This window comes from Thunnus thynnus, chromosome 21 (assembly GCF_963924715.1).
Source record: "Thunnus thynnus chromosome 21, fThuThy2.1, whole genome shotgun sequence".
Lineage (NCBI taxonomy): Eukaryota > Metazoa > Chordata > Actinopteri > Scombriformes > Scombridae > Thunnus > Thunnus thynnus.
In genome coordinates this window covers 26,499,951-26,525,528 of record NC_089537.1, presented here as the reverse complement: position 1 = coordinate 26,525,528, position 25,578 = coordinate 26,499,951, and the positions used below count along the sequence as shown (strand labels likewise).

At 40.2% G+C, this 25,578-nt stretch overlaps 1 protein-coding gene across 2 annotated transcripts in view; it reads left to right on the top strand.

The window, feature by feature from the left end:
- Nucleotides 1–25,578, top strand: part of arhgef4 (Rho guanine nucleotide exchange factor (GEF) 4) — a 139,216-nt gene that overhangs the window by 69,793 nt on the left and 43,845 nt on the right. Inside the window, exons 4-6 of one of the 2 annotated variants that reach the window (XM_067577655.1) lie at nt 247–324; nt 2,112–2,384; nt 2,785–2,914. In XM_067577655.1, the coding sequence (XP_067433756.1) occupies nt 247–324; nt 2,112–2,384; nt 2,785–2,914 (481 nt within the window). Of the gene's footprint in view, nt 1–246; nt 325–2,111; nt 2,385–2,784; nt 2,915–8,475; nt 9,094–25,578 lie in introns of those variants that run through there. The other variant, XM_067577656.1, reaches the window with a different exon arrangement.

Here is a 25,578-nt window from a genome sequence, read left to right as displayed (position 1 = left end):
CTCAGTCCAAATGCCAATGGGGCTCCAGCTCCCTGGGAAAAATGTTTACTCCTCGCCTTCAACTCACACACACTAACTCTGGCTTGAAATGACAAGAGAAAAAGGCAACACCAGTTTATCTCTTGCTCTGCAGTCGATGGTGTGTGTTTGTGTGTCTCAGGGTGGTTGCCAGTGTATCTTAATCTGTCAGTGTCTAGTTTGGGACAGGGAACAAGTCCCTCTTTCTTTGTGTCTATCTGTGAACAGGATGAAGAGGAGGAGAAAAACAGCAGAGTCAACTCTTTCTCTCTCCCGGCCCCCAGCAGTGTGGTAGATTTCCATTCTGTGAGTTAGCTGGCTACTGGTGTCCTACCTCCCTGCCAGTTCTTACAATAGCCCCGTTATACACAGCCAGAGCAGGATAGCTTGAGGTGTAGCCCCCCCTTGTGGCTTTCTCTCACATGGTCCAAAATAGAATGGACCTATAGAGAAGGCTACTTCGACATGTGGTTTTCCCCAATTTAGATACCCACTCAGTACACAATACCCATAAGCCTTGCCAACTGCAAGTTTAATAATCACACAATCAGAACAAGTTGTGTGGGTATCTTACCCTCTCTTAGTTCTTTGTTCTCCCCTCCAATGCCATTAGCAGCCTCATTGGCCTGACACACATAGGCACTGTCACCTCTATTGCAAAAATGTGGTATTCACATGCACTGGACACTTGAAAAAGAACACAGTTTATCTTTTGACTGTTGATGGAGGTTAAATTGACCGACCAGTGAGATACAAACTACATACTGTAGAGTCACTGGCAGATAAAAACATTGATAATCTGTTAATTCTGGCTGTCCCTGAGTCCCCAGTCTTTATGAGATCTCAACACATCTTTATAGCGACATCAGTAAAAGACAGAGACTGCTTTGTTTCCCTACAGAAACTTTAGATTCCCTCCAATTTTATACATCCACTAAAAATAGCAGTCTAGTGACATACTGTAACTGAACAACAGTTCTAAATTTTATGTTATACAGTACCTTTGACACTTGAAACTTAAAAAAACATATATAATACATAAAATATATAGGCATCTAATGACTATTTAAAACTGTTATAACCACATAATCATAACCAATGATTAATAAATCTTTCAAATTATTTTTATGGAATAAATTTCTTTTGGTAGGAAAAAGAAAAAAATATCTCTATAATCCGTGCAGTTTGATATTCTATGTATTGGCCATTATTTAACATAAATACAAAACTTGAACAAACATTTTGATGGATCCCTTCAATTTGGTTATTAAAAAACACTATGGACAAACTATGTGATGAGGAAACTGTTTCTAGATGACTTCAAGGGTCCAGTATTTTTGGCATTTCTCTGCTACAATATCTTGATGCTCATTGGCCGGTATATACACCAGTACTGTGATAAGCTAAAATCTGCCAATAATATCAGCCATGCACATATATCAGTTGGGCTGTAGTGAAAAGATGGACTGAAGTTGTTGTCCTTTTCAGGGTTTAATCTGTTATGTACTCAACCTTTTGCCATTTCATTCTGTTATAGCTTCAAAATGCAATTCAATTTAGTTTTCCAGTACTTTTGCACCATATTTTTTATGAGTGGTTAAATGTGCGAAACCAGCAATTCTGAAATCTGGGTACTACAAATGAATGTCTATTGAAATAAGTGTAAAACAAACAAGGATTGCGAAGAGGACATTTTGTGGAAAGACTGCATATTTGAGGAGAGTCATGAACCCACATTTGTTTATTGCAGTTGGCTTATTAGTTTTTATGTATTAGCAATGACACTAAAACTGTGAGGATATTGGGATTGACTAGCCAGCTCTATTTATCTATTCAATGAATGAAAGTACAAGATCCTGTGATCATTTCACCGTCCATCCTCATATCATATCATGCAAACACATTACATTGACAGTAAGCTGCCCACTTGTCCTCTATCCAAAGTAACTTCTCACTTTTATACTGCAGGATTAGAATCACAAACTAGAGCTATAAGTAGCCACAGTAGTGCACTGTACCTGGATGACTATAAGGGAGTAGAGTTGGTATGGTAAAGGTGACTGTGACTAACCAGTTAACTGTGCACTCAAAAGGGCACAGAAAATGGTGGTCGACCTGCCAGCCAGTCCAGAACAAGAAAGCTGTTGGAGGCGAAGGGCGAAGGGAAGGTCTCTGTGGTCCTTGGTGGGCTGAGGACTGGCTGCTGGGTGGATGCAGGCCATGATGGAGGTGGCCAGCGACAACGCCGAAAGTGTTCGGATGATCTCTGGATTGAGGAACAAAAGAATAACAAACGCAAACTGGCTAAATCCATCAGGGGGAGCCTGGGTCAACTCAACACACTTTTACCTGAAGACATGGACAAAGTAAGATGTAGCCACAGCACCATGAGCTGCCAAAACAAAGATCCAGACCTTGGAAGTCTTTGTAATCTACTCTTCTTCCTCCTCTGCCTTGCCTCTGAGTTTCCGTTCTTCATGGATTGTCTGCTTCTGTCTGGTGGCTTCTGACAGTTTGTCATGGAAACCTGGGTGTCTCTGTCCTCACTTCACTTTGTTTTCTGTTTATGCTCGGCCTCCTCTTCCTCCACTTTTCTACACTTTGATGCATGCATGCACATTCATCTCATATTCATTTCTTTGCAAATCACTCAGTTGCATCCAGTAAGTGATTGTCTTTTAGATGTTCATGTCCAGTCCGTCATAAGTCGATGTTATTGTTATTGATCATATGTGATTTGAACCATTTTCTTTCTCATTCCCACAGACTCATGCTGGAGTCACCTTGGGGCCAATCGAGGCCTTCAGAGGGATGCCCCTCAAGTCCCACTGCTTCTCACAGAGCACCCCCATCGGTCTGGACTGCCTGGGCTGGAGAAGACACATCTCCTACTCCTGTAAGTACCCACTCTAGTTCACTCTTCTGCATGTCAGATACTCCACTGGTGCTCTTATTCAGATTCACCCAGGGTTATTGAGTGGTACACTGGATTTTGGAACATTTGAACCTGTGACACTTTGGTTTCAAGATGATGTGTCTAACTAAAGGATGCTTATTTATTTCATCATGGTGTGCCTCTGTTGGTAGGGTTTGGTGTCGAAACCTCTATGTAATGGGCTGAGCTGTCCAGCAATGCAGTTGGCTGACAGTAGACCATTCAGAGCTCATTCCCAAAAAAACAAAAGAGAAATGACTGGGTGTACTGTCAAGATGTACCTAGTCCCAGTTTCCTTATTTTAATGTCCATCAAGTTAATGCAACTTTAGCAATAGTAGCCATGTGGAGAGGTTGCTTAATTGTTGTTTCAACTCTTGCTTAGTCTACCCCTCTACTTTTGTGACTGGAGCTTAATGGCTGCAAAGTGACCAGCCACTTTCTATCTATTCAAGTGAGTTACTGGTGAGAAATAGTCATTTATGTCCCTAATGTGTATAATTAGCTTGAGGTTTGCTGATTTCATTATTAAGGACATTCAAACGTTCAAATGGAAAATCATACTCTCCCAAAATGAAGTACCATTGTGCTTTGTGCACATGGCCTCATTAACCATGTTTTCACTTTAAAAAGTGTAATTATAATGTAATGACATAATCAGCTCATCTAAATTACGTTCTTCACTGAAGTAAGATAATAAAATGTGGAGTGGATTAATCCAAATGAGTTTACAATAATAGATATCAGTATACAGGACAGTTTAAGGATAATCCACATTGCCAGTGCTTTTCTGAGGTCTTTCTGGAGCATTTAAGACACTGTCTCACAAAACAGATACTCTTTTACTTCTGCAAATTTTTCAGTACATACTGACTATATACTGTATACTGCACACAACCCCCTCCGTTATTTACAGCCTGTGCCTTTTTCTTTTTCCTGACTATAATCTCCATTTAAATCACACAAATCTCCCACTTTCTCTTGTTGTAAACTTTATCCGTGATAGTCAATCAAGGCCCCCAGCTTCACAAAAGATTTCAGGTTTCACTATGGGTGTTTAGAGCTACAGTGGGAAGTAAAATCATTTATTATATAAATAAAAACAATGCTACTTTTATTTTGGGGGTGGTTGCATTTATTGAAATGTGAAGTGCAGCTCAGCAAGTCATGTGGAGCTGGAAGGAAACTGCTGTGTACTGGAGTAGATGAAGGGTTACTTCTTTGAGTTTGTCGTCCATTTTGGTTAAATAAATCTTTCTAGTCTTCTGAGGGGGCAGGACAGATGTGTATGTTCCTTGAATTTAAGTGACCTTCCCACACTTCCTCTAGAACCCACATAAAAAAGATATTATAAAACAACAGACAAATTTTTCCATTGCATAACAGATCACAGACAAAAACAGCATTCTTAAATGAGGAGGAAAATTGTCATAATGTATATCAGTATCTATTACAACTACATACTGATAATGCAGATACTCTTTGCTTTCTACAGTTGACATACCACAGCATTTCTGATGGATGCTGATCTTTCACACCTCAGTGAATCTGTGCTGAACTATTTCTGATTCCCTGATTTACATTCTGCTTGTGCTGTAACCATAAACACACTGTACTACCTATATGGATAGTCTGTGAAGCAGGCAGTAACAGAACATGTGTAGTTCCTAATTCAGCCTGCTGGCTGCAGTAAGTCCTCACTGTAACTAAAAGCTCAGAAAGTAACTCCTGCCATACACAGACTCTGCATAAATTACAGCAGTCGTAGGATTTAGAGGAGATTCTTCCAGCCATGTGCACGTCTGTAGGAAAGCTGCCTTTCACACTATAAGCTCGCTGAGTGAAACAGTTGCTATTAACATTTAAAGAGACATTAGGACATCTGATCTGATTTTATTGGGCTCTTGTGACACTGAGAAGAATGAAATTAGTACATCAGACCTGCTAATCCATCAAAAACAACACACCATAGCACATTTAAATCATGTGACATAACAAATATTTAGGGCTGGGTTTGTTTCACATTCATTTATATGCTATCTGACTTTCTATACAACCACCAAAACAATGTTTTTTATTTAGTATAGCACACAGTGTTACTTTTATATTCTAAAATGATAATTGATTACTTTCATATTCTATTTATATTAGGAAATATCAAACAATCGGACTAATCACTTGGGTGTTTTAACACACTGCTGGCATGTCTTCATTTATCTCTTACTGTTTAAACTTTAAACTTTATTTGTGTTTTGATAAAGAACACAAAAACAAAAAAACAAAAACAAAACAGATACAGTACAATGAAAAGCAGACTAGATCAGCACACAAGTTTATATATACTGATATATTGAATCACATGCCCACTATGGCATACAATTCCTACATCAACCAGTACAGACATTCTTTCCTTTTGTATCATCTTGTATCCTCCATATCTGCTCCACTGACACAGGGGGCCTGGTCATTAGGGATTGGCAGATATTTGCAGTTGGTCTTGGTTTAGAGGAGCTATAAGGGGAACCAGCCCTTCTTTCTCATGCTGCTCACTCCATGAATACTCATCAGAGTGTCCCACATCCTCTCACTCCAGCTTCCCGGGCCAGGACAGAAGCACCTTCAGGAAGGACTCCTGTTAGACACTTCTTGAGGAGTATAATGGGCTTTCAGAAAGAGCTGTTTTATTTTTAGTCCATGCCTGTTAGGTCACTAACTTTGTGTTTATTCTCAGTTACTTGTTTTACACCTAGCACAAACAAATGCAGTCTGATCCAACAGCCCTGCAATGAATCCTACATCCACGAAGGCTCTAATGTTCTGTTTTTGTTGGAACTATTTTAGAGAGGTGTAGATTCAACTTTCTGTTCATTTTTCATTGGATTACATTATACTGAGAGGTGTTTCTAACACTTTGTCCACAACATTTATATCAGTGACAGAGTTTTAATTTGGTTGAACTAAGAAACAGGTAAGTGTAGATTCCAGAGGTGCATAAGTGGTGACAGACTGGCGAACATGCATACATAGCAGTACTGCTGAGAGATGAGATTAACCTCATCATCTCCATTCGGTGACAGTCCACACCTGGGTTGTGGTTCTTAGCATCATAGTGTCTGGGACACTCATGCACATGAGGACATGCCTGCATACACACACACACACACACACACACACACACACACACACACACACACACACACACACACACACACACACAGTCTGAACTTCCAATCTGTCAGACAGCAGATTGCACACTCTCACAGTGAGGTCAGTGGTCTTGCTGCAGATGTCCTCAGTGTAATTAGATTCATTGGACTAAATTGAATTGTGAGCTGAATCATAAGACAAGTGCAGTGCCACCTCTCTGCACTCCCTCTGTGCTGGGCTGTCTGGGACTGAGAATGGGACAGCACACACATAATAAAAGCCACTCTAATCTTTTTACACAATGCTATGCATTGTCAATCTGATCCTCAGCCAAGCAGAGTTCATATGTACAGTAATATATCTATTTTTATCATGTAATCTTCTTTAAGGGGGTATCATTAAGCCTTAGTAACAATAGTGGTCTGATCTTATAAAGTCATACATTCAACTGTTTAATCAGGCTCTGTTCAGCTAAGACTCACTGTTCTACATATAGTTAGTGTTTGTTTATTGACCGTGACTCAACTATGACGGCTTTGTTATTTCAGTGCTGCACTATCATTTGTTAAACGTACTTTGTGGGTGACACTGGCTTTGAGCTGCATATTAAACATGGTTTAAATAAAGTTGTATATAGGCATTTGATTTAGTGAGGAGTGAAGGGTTTTCTAATCAATTGATTTGTCTTATTCCAAATGTGGCATCTACAGTATGTGTTGTTCTGTTTCTTGTTCAGGCTGGTGAGGTTTATTGTTGAGTGTTTAGTGTTAGAAATATCATTGCTCCATCTCTGCATACTTCCCAGACTCTCAGTTTGTGCTTGAAGGGCAGATTCATTTACTGTTTGTCTGTATACATGCACACTTCTAGTGTGTGTGTGTGTGTGTGTGTGTGTGTGTGTGTGTGTGTGTGTGTGCGTGCATGTGTATGCTGTGGCTAATATCTAATGTCTCTGCCTTGGTGTCACAATCCTTTTTGGTTTCACTCCATCTGTTGTTCCTTTCACTGTGACATTTTCATCCTTGGCGCCCTGTATTGTGTGTGTGTGTGTGTGTGTGTGTGTGTGTGTGTGTGTGTGTGTGTGTGTGTGTGTGTGGGTTGATTTAACGGCAGAAAACTCAATCATGAGACTGAATACAAGGAGTACAGTTATTAAGGTTATTATTATCATTATCACAGACAGACAGACATACAGACAATAACAAGACGCAGTTACAATGTATGTGATGATATGATAAGAGTCAAGGAGTTGAGATTAGATAAAGTAGAGTATGTATGGGTAATGAGTGTGTGTGCATGTTTGGATATTTGTATGAGAGAGACTTGCTTAGAGCTGCACTGAGGCCAAGAGGAGGGTGCTGGCCCATTGCAGATCTTGTGCCTTGTCCTGCCTTGGACCGCTCCTAGACCGTTTGGGAGAGAGTGACATTCTTTGTTTTCTTTGTCACGATTGTTCATGTTTTATTTATTTATTTGGGTTTTGTTTTGACTTGATTTGTTTTTCCCCTTCAAAGAGGGAGGGAGGTAGGCCCCGCTGACCCCTACGCCCTCCCACCCCCACCGGAGCCCCTGCTGCACCTCCAGAAACACTGTTTCTGGTGACATATAAAATCAAAGAAATGATCATGAAAATATTCATCAGCTGGAGCCGTATATTTAACTTTTCATTGGTGGCATGGTGACATCACTGATGGGTGTGATGAGGTGCAACAGAGCACACGTCAAAGGGGAAACAGAATTCAAACAGTCAACCAGAGAGGATTGGATTGTACTATACTGTTGTGACCATTTCACTCCTGTCAAATAGTCATGTCATTACATTTTAAAAGCAGTTAAACTGAAAGATATTGATATGAATTCAGCTACTGATCTGACTTAAAAAAACCTGTTAAACCATGATTATCAGTATTATATGTGTTATGTTGATGCTGCATACCTTACAGCTTCTACATAATATACTGCGTATAGAATATACCTCATCTGTTGCTGTCACACACTGGATATGGCTGAAAATGCCTAGAAATTTAATCTGAAAATCTGCCCTGTAACTCACTGTAGATGATTTGAAAACAACCATACAGCGTGAGGTGCGTGCATGTGTGTGTGTGCATGCTTGTGTTTAGGAGGGTGGAGGAAGGGGGGTTGTATTGAGGGAGGATGGAGGGCTGGCTGCTGTCAGTCTCCACCTTAATGTATCCTGCACTGTTAGCAAGCTGTCCATGCTGTTGCTAGCAGGCAAACGACATGGTCGAGCTGCAGAAACCCCCTGCAGGACCCCCACTGATGTCAGCCTGGAGAGAGAGACAGAGAGAGAAAGAGAGCGAGAGAGAGAGAGAGAAAGAGGGAGAGATGGACTCTGTGAGTTAATGTGAGGAAATGAAGCAGTGCAAATGGGTAGAGAGACCCAGAGAAACAGGAGAAGAGAGAGAGGAGGCAGCCGCTGTATGAGAGGCAATCCAGAGCAGAGAGGTGAAGGGAGGCGAGAAGCGCTGCTACAGCTCTCCTGTTCTGTGCATGGGAGGAGGAAGCAGCAAGTTGACAGCTGAAGCTTACCTCAGCGAATAGTGCAGCAGATAGGAGGCCACCTCCTCCTCCTCCTCCTCCTCCTCTGCGCTCTCTCCCAGCCGGGGAAATAAACCACCTGCTCAGTCGCCTCGCCTCCTCTTCATTTCCACTCACCTCTTTACTGCCCACTCGTATTTCCCCCCTTGTTGTTGTGCGTCCGGATCAGGATGCGGACCCAGCAGGGTTCGGAGGGGGGCGTGCCCCTGCCCGGGGGCAGCTGTGGCAGCAGCGGCAGCTGCAGCTCAGGGCTGTCACCAGGGTCCGACTCGGATGGAGGGAGCCCGACAGGCGGAGTAGTGGACAGCATGGTGGACGGAGGTCTTGGGGTGGGTGGATGTATGGGGGGAGGTGGAGGAGGTAGCTTGGGTGGCACTCTGAGGGGGGTCCTATCTCGCTATTGGAGCTTGGAGAGTCTGCACTCCACCACAGGTAAGTACCCCGCACACACGAATATAATGTCTCCTTTTTTCATGCACATGGGCGCATACGCTGAACTGTATGTGACCACACCAGCAGGCTGACATGTTGCCATGAGGTTAGTGTGTTATTCAGGGATGGGTTAGATGTACAGTGTGTGTGTGTGTGTGCGTCATGCCATCCATTCAGCTGACACCCGCTGACAGGGTAGGTGCTGTGTTGATGTGTTTGGGTGGGCCGGCTGCTCGGCTTTCTAGTCATGCAGAAAGAGCCAGAAAATACCAACAGCTTCACCTTTCACAGCACAGTTTCCTACAGTGTCGAATCTGTGTGTTTATCTGCTGCACACAGGCTATATTATGCATGTAAACGTTTGTTTGCCAAGGTTGTGGTCATGTTAGCCCTCAGGAAGAATATACAGAATCTGACTGACCAACAGCTCTCTCAGCTCTCTGGACAAGGGTTGGGTATCATTTCTGGTATCGATGCTGTTGTTTTTTTGAAGCATATTTTCAAGCATTTTGCCATATTTGAAAATGACAGTACAGGAAATGAGTGTAGAGAGAGGAGGGATGACATGCAACAAAGGTTTGTAGGCAGACTCAAACCAACAATATCGCATTTACATGGTCAGTGTATAAAACCACTTGACCACCAGGATGCCTCTATGAGACATTTTTTCAATATCACACTTTAAGAAACATAAAACATTTAAAAATTTAACAAAAGGGGTTTTTAACAACAGTCATTCTCAAACATTAAATGTCCGTACACAAGCTAGCAAGAATTTTGGCAAAATAATTCAAATGAACAACATTTTGATGTGAATCAGGAACTATCTGATCAAAGATCAAGTAAACAACATTATGATAATGACCAAAAATTCAATTTTGGCTTTTTTGGCAGTTCAAGTCTCAGTGCTATAAACATTTTTTGGACTAGGGCTGCAACTAAGGATTATTCTCATCATGGATTAGTTTATTAAATGTTCAAGAATAAATAAAATTTGACCAAAAGTCCAAAACCAAAAGATATGACATTTACAAAGATATAACACAGAGAAACGCAGCACATCCAAACATTTGAAAAACTGGAAACAGCAAATTTTTGCTTGATAAATAATTTGAATGATTAATGAGGTTGGACATCCAGCCCTACTAAGGTCAATAGACAACACTTTTTTTCTAATGTGTAATACTGCACCCTCTGGTTTGTTTATCAGCAGCAGTGTTTTCTCATGGACACTGGCTGCAGGCCTGGGAGTGTTGTATTGTCTTACAATGATGTCCTCTTGCTTGTATTTAGCTTGTTTGTTTGTGTACATGGATACATGGATACATACATGATTATGTACCTTTGCATCTCATAATTTATATGCATACTTTCTACTAACCAGTGTTACCTGTCCGCCAATTTTTGTTGTCATGGGACTGTGTTCACTGCAGCTTGCTGAATTAATACCGAGATGAACAGAAGAGAAACTGACCCATCAGCTCAGGACTGTGTACCGCTGCAAGATGCAAAGCTTGGAGCAGCAAAATCAGTGGAGGGGAGACATATTAGCTCATAACACTGTGGCATTTAGCCAGGATCTGCCTCGCTGCAATGGCATCATATTAGCTTTATCATGTCTCCCAGTTGTTGCCGTTGCAGCTTTGTCAGTCAGGCTGTGTGTGTGTGTGTGTGTGTGTGTGTGTGTGTGTGTGTGTGTGTGTGTGTGTGTGTGTTGAGCTGTGGTTTTGAAGTTGTAAAGGATGGAGTGTGTACATTCCAGAAAGGGAGGGTGGGGGATGAAAATGTACAGTAGAGTGGGAGGAGGGTCGGATGCAACGCCATTGGAACATTAGCAAGTGTTTGTTGCTCAGTCAGAAGTGGACGGAGAAGCATATGTGCTGGCATGCTGTTGTATTCACAAACATTACACACACTTGGAAGTAAAAAGAAATGTGTGTAGTCACATACAATACACTATATATACAAATATGTCCTTGATCAATTCTATTTTTCTCTCTTATTTTTTCTGGGCAGCCATATTCTCACTGCCTCTCTCTCTCTCATATACATATGCACTCCCACACAGCAACCTTTATCTGCTCTCAGTGCCTTGTAAACCTATAGAGACTACCTATTAGAACTACCCATTTGGATGTATCAATGATACACTTAAAGCTGTGTTTCAAGCTGTGGCTTGAAGTGGTAATCCTCCAATGGCAAGGTTGGAGACTGTTCTTACCCAAAAAACAACAGCATTAGTCATTGTTCAAAAACTTTTTCCTGGCATGTGACCTCTTGTGGTGGAGCAAAGGCAGAAGTAGTGTAATGTTGTTATAGCAGCATAAAACCTTGGAGGATCATCAAAAATGTTTGCATTCTGTCTCTTATCAGCAGTTTTGATCTTGACCTTTCCCTAATACTAAACAAATTGCTTAAAGGGTTCAGTATGCTTGAAATAAACTAGTTTGTATGATGTGTCATCCAACCATGCCTGAAGGCAAAGTGTTTATACCTGTTCTGAATGGCTACATTGCATACTTTCACAATGCCCTGAATGCTTAGTTTGCAAAGCTTAAATAACGTCATCTCGACGCACATGTCCATAAACACATAAACAGCTGTCTGATCTGTAATCTTGGTTGCTGAACCTTTATGCTGTTGTCCACTGTCATATTCCAGATCTGATTCTGAATCCAACATGTATGGATGTATTTGGATGTATGGATGTAAAAGCAGTGCTACTGTTGTTTGTTTATGCAGCCCCTGGAGCTGGCCAGTCAGTACAGAGTGGGCTCATTAGGAGGGGAGCTTTAAAGAGACAGGAGCTAAAATGGCCTGTTTCAGACAGAGGCTGAACTGAGGGGCTGCATAAAGAGCTAGCATAATGATAAATAAGGATTTTTTAACTGTAAATCATGCAAAGATTTTCCAGTAGAGCCCCAAAATATAAATATAGACCTGGAAATGTGCAGAATATGTCCCTTTTGAGGAGGGCATGGTCGGTCAGTTATTTGGTCCATCAGTCCAGCAAATTGGTCCAGGAGAATCTTGGCAGAGAGGATGATCCTCAGAGGATGATTCCTAATGATTTTCGTGACTCCCTGACTTCATCTAGTGCCACCATCATGTCAAGGTTTAACCCTGATCAACATGACCAAGATTGTGCCATGAAAGGTACAGTAAGTTCTAAAGTAGTCACCCAAATTAGAGAATTGTTGAGTACATTTTGTATACAACAAATCTTTAACATCAAACCCTCAAGCTGAACTGGGTGTACTGAATCATCAGTGTCAGTGACTGAAACAGTACCACATAAACAATTAATGCAATACAATGCAATAACTCTGCTGCAGAGAGGTGGCTCAGCTAAGCTAATAGCCTTATAAACAGTACTTCTACAGGCTAGGGCCTTTTGTATTGAACTGAAAAGTTCAAACCACAAACAAACTTACTGCTGAATTGAAGACATTCAGAACTGTAATGTCACAGTGCTATCAACAGTGATGCAATTGCTTACTGATGCATGTTTCAACTTTGACATGATTGTTATCATGAAATGGAATATGAGTTGAATCCCTGTTGTATCAAATCTATCAGAATAGGAAGTAGCACAGTGATTTATTAACCCCAGCATGTGCAACTTTACAAATTAAGCGTAATGTCCTGAGAATGGTGGGTATACAGAGAGTGAGAGCGACAGCAGCACTGGGCTGTCTTGTTTTTGCCCTTAACAGATAGGAGAGGGAGTGAAGTAGAGTTTGGGGTTGAGATTTCCTCAGATGGAAATTAGAAGAGAAGTTTAATCTGATTTAGGTTGGATTGTTTTTTTTCTTCTTTTGGAGGGAGCTGGGGCAAATGAAAGTCCTTCCATTTAGTGCTGGCAAAGTGACAAGAACACATCTGTCTCCTGGACAACACTGAGCCCCTGTGACAGACACACACACACGCACATACACTCTGCTCTACTGAACTCATGAAATAAATGGAAGAAGCACATACTATTTTATCCTGTTGCTGATGTTGACCTCATCATTGCTCATGTTAGAGGAAAATGTGTCTTGAGGATGCTCTTCTACTGTTGTTTATCATTCCTGGGTCTATACTAACAAATCTGTCCTTTAGCCTTTCAGATCTGTTTTGGGCATTCAATTGTTTAATTGAAATGGGCACCAGGTGATCTATTGGCAACTAGAAGGCGTTGCAAAACAATCACCACAACTTCTCTACTCCAAAGATCCAATATCCAAGTCATCACTGTTAAGTGCCCAACTGCAACCTTAATGCCTAGTCACACCAGAAAGTGTCAAAGCAAAATTCATAAAATTAAACATTCACAAAACTATTTGCAGGTCTTGCTGTTGGTTGCAGCTGGTTTTGTTTGTGGCAAAATGAATGCTCATTGAGCAGTGCAGGATTATATACAATTTGATTGTGCAACACAACTAATATGACAGCTTCCTCAAAGGTTAGCACTGTCAAAATGCTTTGTAATTGGTGTAATGTTCATGTCAAATAGTTGAACTCCCCATAAAATCACTGCAAACATGTACCTTGCCTCTGCAAGCTAATTCACTGATCATGATGATTCCAATATGATGAATTGATTTTGTTTGAAATTTCACTATTATAAATTTTGTTGTGATGGGGTTCTTACGAAGCATTTTACCTTTTGATAATGTCCATGTCTGCTTATCATTTGTGTTGCTGGTTAATTTTAATGACAGAAGCATCTTGTGAATGCAACTCTGCTCAGCATTCAAATACTGTTTTCTTAAGAACATGAACAGACACACCAACAGACTTCTTGAGCAGAGATTTGCTCCATTCAGCTACAAGAGCATCAGTGAGATCCAACACTCAGGTCAGTGATCTGTGCCGGCCAGTCAAGTTCTTCCACACCAAACTGGGAACACCGTTTTTACAGAGCTGGCTTTGTGCACATTGAGCTTCATGCACAAACCAGTCGTATGAGTAGATTTGTTCTCAACATGCACGTATGAGTGATTTAAGAACATTTGTGGTGTGTAAAATCTGATACAGAAATTATCAGAACAAACGTAGTGAAAAATTAATATTCCTTTTTACCATATTATCATCATCATGGCCGCCAATTTACTGAAAGGTTTGCAGATTTTATGATTTTTTGGCCATATTTTGGTGCAGCAACTTCTACATTTCAGTAGTTGCTAGGAAACTTCTCCTACAGCTGCCTGCGTCTCTCCGCAGGTCTCTGTCCAGTATCATGTTGTGTTGCAGCTGACAGTGTAACATCACCTACTTTAGGCTATAATATTCTCTCCTCTGTCACATGACTGTCACATGACCACCTCTCATCACGCAGCGCTTTGCTTTATAAAGATGTTTTTTTAGCATCTAACTTCATGTCAAAGCACTCTCTCTTTATTTCTGTCACAGTGCAGAGCTGCTCTGAAGACATGTTAGCTGGATTCATATTTACTAATTGTTTGGTGTCTCCTACATTTGACTTGGAACACTTGTATGAGAAAACCTCACAGAAAAAAAGTTGAGCATTTGAGCAAATGTTCTTGCATGAGGCCCGTTGTCTTTTTCATTCATGTTGAAACAGGAAAGGGTCAAACACAAACTGTTGACACACAGATGGAATAAAACTATCGTGTAAAATATCATTGTATGTTGTAGCATTGAGATTTACAGATTCAGAATCAGATTTAGTATTAGTATGTATGTGGACAACTGAACAAACTACAGTCTACAAAGTTGAGACCTAAATATTTCAGCCATAATATCACTGAAACTAAGACACCACACCATGAACAACAGCCCAAGACCCTTAAGTATATGTGGACTGGGGTGTCCACAGACATTTGAACTGTTTCCTCACCCCATGGTTAGACTTCATTCTCATTCGTTTACCATCATACAGCATGACGCTACTCTCTCCCAGCAGTGGCGTGTTGTGTCCTGCCTGACCCCAAACCACCATTACACATGTTACTTCCTCCTCTAAGAGGCTGTGCTGCACAGCCCTAATCACAATAAAAGTAATCAAGATGATGCCATCGTGATGAGGTCGTGTGTGGAAATATGTCTGTGACTGGTCCATGCTTGTATTAACACTTGCCTCTGTGTGGGCGTGTGAATTAAAGCAAGGCCAGCTGGCAAATGTGCAGCACGCTGTGCCACCCAAACACACACAGACACAGACACAGACACACACACACACACACACACACACACACACACACACACACACACACACTGCCAACTGTCCTCATCTGTGGGGCAAGAAACAGTGAGGGGAGGAGGGAAGGATGTCTGAAAGCATCCATCACAAAAAAGGGAGGCACAGGGCTCTCTGGGAAATAGGTCGCTGTGGAACAGCCATTAAGCCTGAGGCATCTTCATGCTCTACCTCTGCTTAAGTTACTTTGTTGAGATGAGTAGAACTCATGCAATAATTCTCTTGGTTTTATCCATTTGTGAAGTACATTCATCATCAAACCCATTATCATAACTCAACAGCAGTCTGCATCAAAGAAAGATTTTCATAACACTGTTATTTGGGGAGGAACATCCCTGCTGGTTATGTTCCAGAGAAGTCAGATACCAGTAAAATCAACTCCTGTGTAGTTTCTCCGTGATTTCCCTGGTTGCCATGGTCATGCGGCGAGTTGTGTCGACACACTGAAAAATGTTCAACCATCATCAATTGCTGTGAGCATTCACAAGAGCAGTGTGAAAGTACCTTTAATGCTAGCATGTCAACTAAAGTGAAACACTTGAGTTTTGTATGGCAGATAGAGAATTCTATCTTTTTAATCAAAAAGAATCTTCAAGTACTTTTTGTACTTTTCAAGTACTTATTTTTTAACTTAAATAACATAACAAGAATCAAAACAAGAATTAAAAAAAAAAAAAAATGATGATAATAATAATAATAAGCATTAAAATTCGAAAAATAAAAAATTTCTTCATTTCTTCATCTCATTTTCCTGTCGTAGCTACAGGTTGTGAACATTCAGTAGGCCACCTCTCAAAAGTGTTTCTGTTCTCTCAGACAACAAAAGATGATACAGATCTTTAAGTTGAAATGATTTATAACTAGTTTCTGGCAGGTGTCAAAAGGTAAACCAAATCAGATCCAATGCTGGATCTCAATTTGATAATATGCTATTGCACCTCAACTTTCAACAGGCTTGACACTAAGAATCACTCTGAAGACCAATCAGAATCCATATTGCACAGTATTCTTCTTCCGGTGTGTGACAATGATCAATATACCAGAGTTAAAGTTGTCCCTGCACTGAGTGTCAAAACAGAAGGGTGATCTAAAGTGCTGGGAGCAATTAGCATGGCTTAATGGCACTGTTGTCTCCAAACAGCCCATTACGTCATGTCAGAGGAGCACAGCGTGTTCCATAAAAGAGATGGAATGCTGTGGTGGTTGTCGTTTAGGGGCGCATGATTTCATGTTGCAATGGAAGTGAGAGGTTTTTCCACAAATCAATGGTCTCCTGTGGTTTTTCTTTCAATGATGATTGATTAAACAGTAAATTATATGGGAAATGTTGGAAGAGTGTTTTTTCCTTTTCAAAATTATGAATAATTTGTTGGATATGGATTACTGCAATGCATTGTTTTAAAATTGATTTATAATGTTCATGATTTATGATTAATAGGATTTAATGATTAAATGTATAGTATCCAGTTTACTTTTGCTGTTTCCCTTCTCTGTTTGTGTCAGGACTAATGTGAATACATTCAGATGACATCCGTAGCTGGTAATGCCTGTGTGGAGTCATTTCAGTGATCATGCATATTTTTATGTTACAGGCCTTGCTGTACTAGAAGGTGAATTGTTTGCCATTAACCTGTGGTGGACTGTTGAAGTTGTTGCGCTGTGACTCAGTTTCTACATTTCAAAAGCAGGTCTGCATCATGGATATGGAAAGTAAGAGTTGTTGCAGCACCCCTGCTATGTACAAAAAAAAGAAATTGGGAATTTGTGGGTAGCATATGCCTTCTAGTGTTTGTGGAAGGAAGGTATGTTATTTTTTATGTTAGTTTTTTCTTATTCATTTATCATCAAATCTGTATCTGCAAGGGCTAAGTTAAAGGCAACTGGATTTCTGGAAAACATTAAACCTTTCATCCAAAAAGCTGAAGGGTTATCTTCAAATGTGGATTCATCCGCTGCTGAAAAAAGTCCCCATGAAATGCTCCTATTTGAGCAACATTTGTTAAAAACTTCAGTGACCAGCTGCTTCAGGAAATGAGTGAGCTTTTTTTTTTTTTTTTTTTTTTTTTTTTTAAAAAGATGAGGAACCAGTGGGCTTGTGGCTGAGAGTCACAGAGAGAGGAGGGAAGTCAGAAAGTACTGAGAGAAAGATTAGTTAGGTAGTTAGTTGTTTTGTTAACAATGAGAGAAATATAGAATAACAACAGTTACTTCCTTGAAATGTTTTTAAAGTAGGGCTGCATTCTCATTTTACACTATATTTTTATGAACTATGATACGTGATACTTTTTGCAATTTTCATTCTTCATCGTTGTGTACTATTGCTGTGGCAACTCAGAAAAAACCTTGCTTTATCTGAATGTTGTGCAGCATTTGATATAACATCACCATATACAATCATTTTCTCTCAGCACCTCCAACTTTGATTATCTCCCCATGTCCCATAGTTTCACAGCATAACATTTAAAGTTAAAACTTTATCAGATCAAGGATCACCAGATGTCATTTCTGTCTTTTGACTCTTAACTTTTCACTTAATAGATAATCTTTAGTCTGGTCTTTTGAGTCTTTAGTTATTCCCAGTGTATCATTTACTAAGTGGCACATGTTACAGCCTCCATACATCTAATGCAGCATTAAAACACTTTATTTAACAGACAATGTGTAATCAACCACCTCCCTGTGGCTGGCTTGGCAGCACCCCAACTATACAGAAAGCTAAAATTATTTCTCTTTGTCTTTGCTGGAGAAAGAGGAGAGGAGGAAGAAAAGATTGCTTCCCTGTCTCTGCTCTCTCATTGGCAGGCGCATAGTGAGAAGACTTCTCCTTTAAATAGATTTCCTCTGATGGCAGGGCAAGCCAACCCCCCCAGGCTGAGAAGAACTGAGGCTGAAACTCTCTCGTACTTTCTCTTTCTGCGACTCTCTCTTCATCGCATCCATCCCTCACTCTCGCCTCGATGCCACTCTGCCCGTCACCGCTGGGAAGGGCAGAGCAGGGTGATGCAAGGTTTGATGGTACAGCTGCCTGCACGCTGGCTGCTCACAATCGTGTTGAATGACAGGGAGGCAGAGAGACAGCAGAGAGAGGATTGGGTTTGGAAAGATGGGGGGAGGCTAGCAATTAAATTACAGGTTGACAAATGCCTATAGCTGCCAGCTGCATCACTTAGACGGTCCTTTTGGTCCTTCATGTCTGCTTTATAGCAAGGCAAGGCTTCTTCTCTGTCCCTGTTTTCTTTCTTCTTCCTATCTAAAGCATCTCCATAGTATCACTAATGTTTGTCTTCAGTGATTATGCAGTACTCATTGAGAGCAGTAGGGCCTAATTTGTTTCACACTTTCATTATATGACTTTTTGTTACATACCTAAACATCAACTGCCAAGATTTAATAGTGTTGCCTTTGTGAGTCGTTGTGAATGATCAGGGGAAACAGGTTAAATTAATGTCCATTGCTTTTCTTTTTCATTCCATGCATTCCTCTTCTTCATCAAAACTTGGCGCCTAGATTACCCATGATGCAACTTAGTTCACGTTACCGTACAGATTCCAGTGTGTTATGCTAGTAGTGGCTAATGTAGCCTCCAGCAGAGATGAGGAGCAGTTACAGAGGACTGGAAACCTCACTTCTTTCTAACTCCACCACATTCTTTCATTTTCAAACTTGTGGTCTTCAAACCCAGCTGACACTGACTCAAGTGACATCACTTGAGGCAATTTATCAGACAAACACAACATTCATGTAACACCTTATAAAGTCGTTATGTTGAACATGCAAACAGTTGCCTATTTACAGATCCAACAGACATAATCATTCATTATCAAGTTGTGTTTGTGTCCACCTGGTGAATATAAGTCCAATATTCACTCGCCTTTTAGCTCTGTTTTGGTCTCCACCAACTCTTGAGAAAAATGTGTCTCTTTAGCTGCTAAATGCTCCACTTTTTTCACCAGTTAGTCTCTAACTGTGTCTGTCTGCTGTTTGCTGCTGGGCAGGTAGTGTAGAGTGGGTTTATCAGAGATTTTTCACTCAAAACAGCTGCCTGCTGCTGCTGGAAACAGCAGATGATGAGAGCGAACCAAAACAGTGAAGTTGCCAAAACTAATAAGAGCTAAAAGAGGCTTAAAGGCTCTTTGGAGCTGAGGGAAACTGCTGAGTTGCTGATAATTCTCTGTGGGTTCAACCCAATATGTGACTCCTCTCATCATCACACATAATCATTTGATGTACTGTTAATATAAACTGTACTGATTACTGCAGCTTTAATGGCCGAACAGATGTTTCACAGCACATGGCTGAAATTAACCAAGACAGTGATTTTTTTTCTTTTTTGTAATTTAGAAGTTTTCATCAGGTTTATAACAATATATTGATAACTTGCATGGGAAGCAGAGAGCCTTAACACAAAACATTTAAACAAGAAGCTATATTTTCCAAATAATAAAAGTCAGTGACCAATCAAACAGTAGAAATTATGAAATTATGAATTATGAAACAATAACAATAAACAATTTGTGTAGATAAACTACATCAGTCATTCTTGGCTGTCCATGCAAGCCCAGACAGGCAATGAATAATAATATTTCTAATAATATTTCTCTGGACCAAGATAGTTCAAAAAGGACCCCATATTTAAATTTAAATTTCAGAAAAATTAAAAGGTTTTTTTTCCATGCTGTAGAGAAAGATTCATTAGGGATCAAACATATTACATTTTGAGTCCACTGAGCTTTTATCAATTATCCACAATTGCAAACAACACTTGTAAGACTTGGAGATATTATTCCTCACATTGTGCCTTCTTGTACTTGTGTTTGGATTGGACCTGTACATATAGACTTGTACAAGTACAAGCACATTAAATTATTCAGCATTTTGTGCTATTAACCTTGCATGAATTTGAATTACTTTAACATTATAACTGTATTTGGTCAGATCTGAAGTCATAATCTGCTTCCTCTCCAGTTAATATGGAAAAACAGACATCAGAGTGCTATCTTTACAGGTTTGTCAACAACGTGATGTTGAAATGCCTCAATAAAACCATGTGGTTATAACACCACAGAGGTGTAAAAGCTGCAGTTTACACCTCATAACTGGTGTTTAAGAGATTTCTAACCTGCATTCCAGCACAGAAAATTAGGAGGAGACAGTCCAACATTAGATGCTACTACAGTATATGAAATGTCTTAGTTGTTCATTTCTTCAGAGTCAGACACACAATGACTAACCAAAGCATTTTGTCTAGCTAAAACCCAATTTACAGAACAAATGTTAAGTCAGCACCAAAGTTGCAAAGTCAAGGCAGAGAGAGAGAGAGAGAGCAATAGAGAGAGATAGAGAGAGACAGAGAGAGAGAGGGAACTTTATTCATCCCAAAGGGAAATTAATGTGTTACAGCAGCCACTTGACATAAATCAAAATTTAAAAACAGTGGGTTAGGTAAAATACACAAATAAAATTAAAATTATATGCAGTAGCTAAATTGACTGACTCAAATATGATAGATAACAGATGTGGTAGTTAGATAGTAGATAATGTAATAAAGTCCAGATGAGCAGTCGCCTCTCTTGAAACAGAGGAGAGAAATCTCTGTAATGATCCATTCCACGGTTAATATCAAATCATAGTTTGAATAGTTTTGGTTTGGATATTAAAGGTATGGTTCACCCAAATTATGAACAAAAAACAAAACAATTTTATCACTCACCCCAAGTAGCATGCAACCATAAAGATAGTTTTGGTATTATTCCACATTCTGTCTGAGATCTCCAGCAGGTGGTGAATGTAACTCAGTGTGTGGTGCTCACAGCATTGAAAAAATCAACTGCATCATCTATTTACAGGACCAGTGTCCCTGCTACTCTGGATAATCCACTGAACTCTGTGCCAACATTTTTTATCAGAATGATTTCTTCTGTCGAAAGTAATTCCATTAAAACTGTCCACAGTGAGGTCTGTTATATCTCAAAGCATGGGAAATCTAGTTCTAGTTGTATCTAGTCACGCAGAAACTGTAAGGCTAGATACCACCAACATAAGTGGAACATGGAGTTCATGGTCAGACACGTTTGAATAAGGCAGGATACTAAAGCATACATGACACAACATGAGCATCCCTGCTGCTTTCTCTCTGATCTGGAGCCTACTCTGGCTCCTGCATGTCTACAGCATGACACCCTTTTAGTGTTCTTGATAGATATCCTACTCTCCTGTACCTCTGTGCATCTTCTCCATGTGACTTCTACTTCTTGCTTCTTTGCATTCAGAGTACTGGCTTCCCCATGCTGAAGGGTGATTTGACAAATTTTAGTGGATGTTTTTGAAATGCTGTCTTAACTAATTCTTGTTTCTCTATAAGATTCTCTGCAATGCTATAAGGCAAATGTTCTGTCTTCCAACCTTAATTCTGTCTCATCCACTGAGCTGCCTCCTTTGCCAAAAGTCAACTTCTTGCTGATGCTTGGTAACCTTTCTGGCTCCCACCATCTTCTGCCTACTTTATAATCACTTTCTACTTCATAGACACAATCATATACTCAGGTATATGTACTTTGTTGTCTATATCTATTTGGCATTTCTCTCAATGTCTCTGCCTGTTTGTCTGTCTTGTCCTTAGCTGCCTAGCCCCTCAGACCCTGTTTCACTTTTAATGTCTGCTCTTCAATTACAGCCCTATTGATAGACTATACTCTGGTTTGCTACTCGTCTTGGGACAGCTGATGTGACAAACTTCTCAAGAAGTACAGATCAATGTCAGTATCACTCTCAGCTATTGAATGTTTTTGCTCTCTGCCTGCCACAAGGGCAGCCTCTGTTTCAATGTTAGTCAGGTTTTCAGTAATGTGCTCTCTCTGTCCCTGCTCAGTCTGTTTTACCTGCCTGTAGTCTCTCTCCTTTACAAACTCATGGGGTAGGCTTTACCTATTATATAGCTTCATAGCTGCTTAGACACACCAGGCTGTGATGGCTCAAGTAAGATGTTGTCAGTTATCTTTTCATGATATGTCAGACACTCTGCTCACAGCAGATGAATCTACAGTGAATGTTAAAATGTTAAAACTGGGGTGGGCTTGAAGTAAACAAGTTCATACACATTGATGTCCAAACATGGCCAAAGGCAAAGTGTTTATCCTTGTTCCAAAAGGCGACAGTCAATTGCCAGGTGCTGTCATTGCTGAGATGCAATGAATCTTACAAAAGGGATAATGGTGCACCCTTTCAGACTGTCTCTACTCACAGGCAGCCATGGTGTTACACTCTGTACACATGAAAAATGACAAATACATTGGTCGTGTGGTTTGTTTGAATTATACTGATGCCTTTACCATTTGCCATTTCACTAAGGTGACTACAGAGCACATAAAACTGCTTTAGATTCAGAGAAAGAGGAGGAAAGCAGGTCATTTACAATTTAGGTCCAAGCCATGGCTTCATAAGTGATAGCTTTACGGTGTAGTGACATTTCTGCCTTATTTCAGAATCTGGTCTGTTTAATTAAGAATATCATTTTTTATTTGGCCTTTATTTTTATGAATCACCTGGCTGTGTACTGGGCCTCCTTCACATAGCTCCAGACTCTTCTCCTTAACATTTGATCTCTGTCCTGCCTAAAAACAGAAGGCAGACCGACTTTGAGAATGCTTGGTATGTAAGATAAGACCCTGCTCCTGTCAGACTCAAGATGATCACACCTCAAGGTGCTGACCCTTACTAAATTAGCCAGGCCAGCCTGTCTGGCAGTAGTGTCTGTCTGATTGGATGGGTATTAGTGTGGCCATTGCCTTCTGTTTGTGGGTTGATGTCACAACACTGATAAGTCTGGCTTGAGAATCTTTCATTTGTAAATATGGACTGAATTCCACTGATTATACATGAAGATCAGTTTACCCATGAGGAGCCTGCAGCCTGGGAAAACAGTTGTATAATGTTTTCTGTGGCTCTGGAGGAGCTTTGTCAAGTCTGAGAAAATAGCACTGATGATGTCATAATGATGTCATTAGTTATCTCAGCTTGGGCTTGAGGACTACACATTTAAGGTGCTTACAGACAGAGACTTGTGGCTGCCTGGCTACGTTGATGCCCTGTGTTTTGAATCAGTGGCAGCAGGGCACAATGCAGGGTAGCAATATAACAACTTTGATATAGTTTTGCCATCTATGTTAGTGTCATAAACATGGTTTATCGTCTCAGAACGGATCATCAGACCTTGAAGCTGATGTTGCTCCAAAACTGTTTCTCTTTATTAATCTGTCTGCTCTCTGCTGGTGCAGAGATGTATCATTCAGAAAACTCAGTAAAATCAGTTGCTGTATCATTGCCTTCAATGTGGGATCTGTGGTTGCCATGGTCACATGGCTGGTCATGGCAGCAAGTTGAAAAAGTTGAACCATCATAAGATGATGATAACCGTTATGAGAGCAGCAGCTGCCCTCCCTGAGCTTCATTGTGGGACATGTAGGTTCCAGTGTTTCACAAGGGACTAAACATCAGGATATCTCTCTGCTGATATAAGTTCAGTATTCATTATCCTGAATAAATGATTGTCATGGTCCTTTTGTTAAAGGACAGGTTCACAATTTAAATCTGTCTTAAAACAACAGTCAGGTGACACACTTGAAAAACTGTGAGCCTGTCCTTTAAGGTGAAACATGGTATCTTAGACTGTCATACACAGGTTTGACTGCAGGTTTCTCTGTTCTGCCATCTGATATGACAAATAACAATACAAATATATCCATCAGCTGTGGTCAGAGAAGTAACATCCTTCATGTTAGAAGCAGACCACATGATAAGATGGTATCTCTTGATCAGCAGGAAGAAAGAGCTCATTGATGCTTGAATGGAGGAACAGCTACTCAAAGCAGGTGAAAAACAAAGGCTCAGAGCAGATGAATGTATGGAGGAGTGTGAGTGGTTTTGGGGATTGTTTAACTCTTTCTACTTCTCTGCATCTCCCATTTCTGTCTCTCTACTCACAGCTTGTCTTAAGTCCCTTTCAGACACACATCTTTACATCTCACTCTCATGTTTTAATACATTTCACTTTTCTATAAAAGTTTCAAAGGTTAGACCTAATAACACTGACATAACAAATCCAACAGACTCCAGCCTGATTTGAATGCTGCAACATTAATGTAAAAGCAACAAAAGCATCAATAGAGATCTCATCATGCTACTCTTAAAAGCACTTTAATAAACTAATGACTTAATTTACTTAATTATCATTTCTTATGCACAAAAGAAAATAAAATCTTTAATTTAATAATCCACAAACCAAAGCAAATGTTAAGTTGTAGAGGAGGTTGTTTTCATGTCAGATCAGTCTGTAAAAGTGTATTTATTCACTTTTTCCTTCACAGTGAACAAAAGAGAAGGACAGTTGTCAGATAAAGCTGTGTAAGGTGGGCTAGTATGACTGTTTCAGAAAGTTGAAGGGGCTTGAAGCATATTGAAGCTGTTAGCTTGTGAACAAACAGGAATGAAGTGAGAAACCCAACCTTGTCATATTTACTTATGCTTAGCTGCTGTAGAACTGAACTCTGTATTCTAAACCCAAAAAGCCAAAGAACACACACTTCTTGATTAGCTCGTGAGCAACACAATTTCACATGTGATAAGTGCAGTATATAAGTACCTGTGATGTTTTACATGTGACAACATCAATTTTATATTTGATATTTCATGTGAAACAGCATTTCACACGTGGTGCATTATCATACAGGCATCATATAGGTTTCTCATGTGCAAACATGACTTTTATATGTGCTTTTTTTATAAGGTATAAATGATTCAAGTTAAGTGAGAGTTTGAGGCCGACCATGTTAACACTGGCCGGTTATACTGCTCTCTCTCTCTCTCTCTCTCTCCAAGCATTTCCTGTCTGTGTCTCTACTGTCACTGTCAAATACAGGCAAAATGCAAGATACAAGATGCAAGGTACTCAAAATGTTCAATGATTAAGGCTTGAACTGCAAAATAAATGATTTAAAATCCATCGCTGATGCTACTCTAATAATCTTATTTCTTCGCATCATTACTTTCCATCTCACTGCTTTCTTTCTGTGACGGTTTTTCAATGTTTAAATAAAGCTCTTGAGGAACACACAGAGACAACATCAGAGACCTACAGTGTGTTTGAAGTCCAAATACCATCACTTTAACAGATAGATGAAGCCAGCAGTGTTACAGATTCCATGTGTGGAGGGGCTTTAGTCTACCTTTTCTTCCTCCTCTTGTCCTTCAATCGCCCATCCCCCCTCTTTCACTCCTCTTCTCCC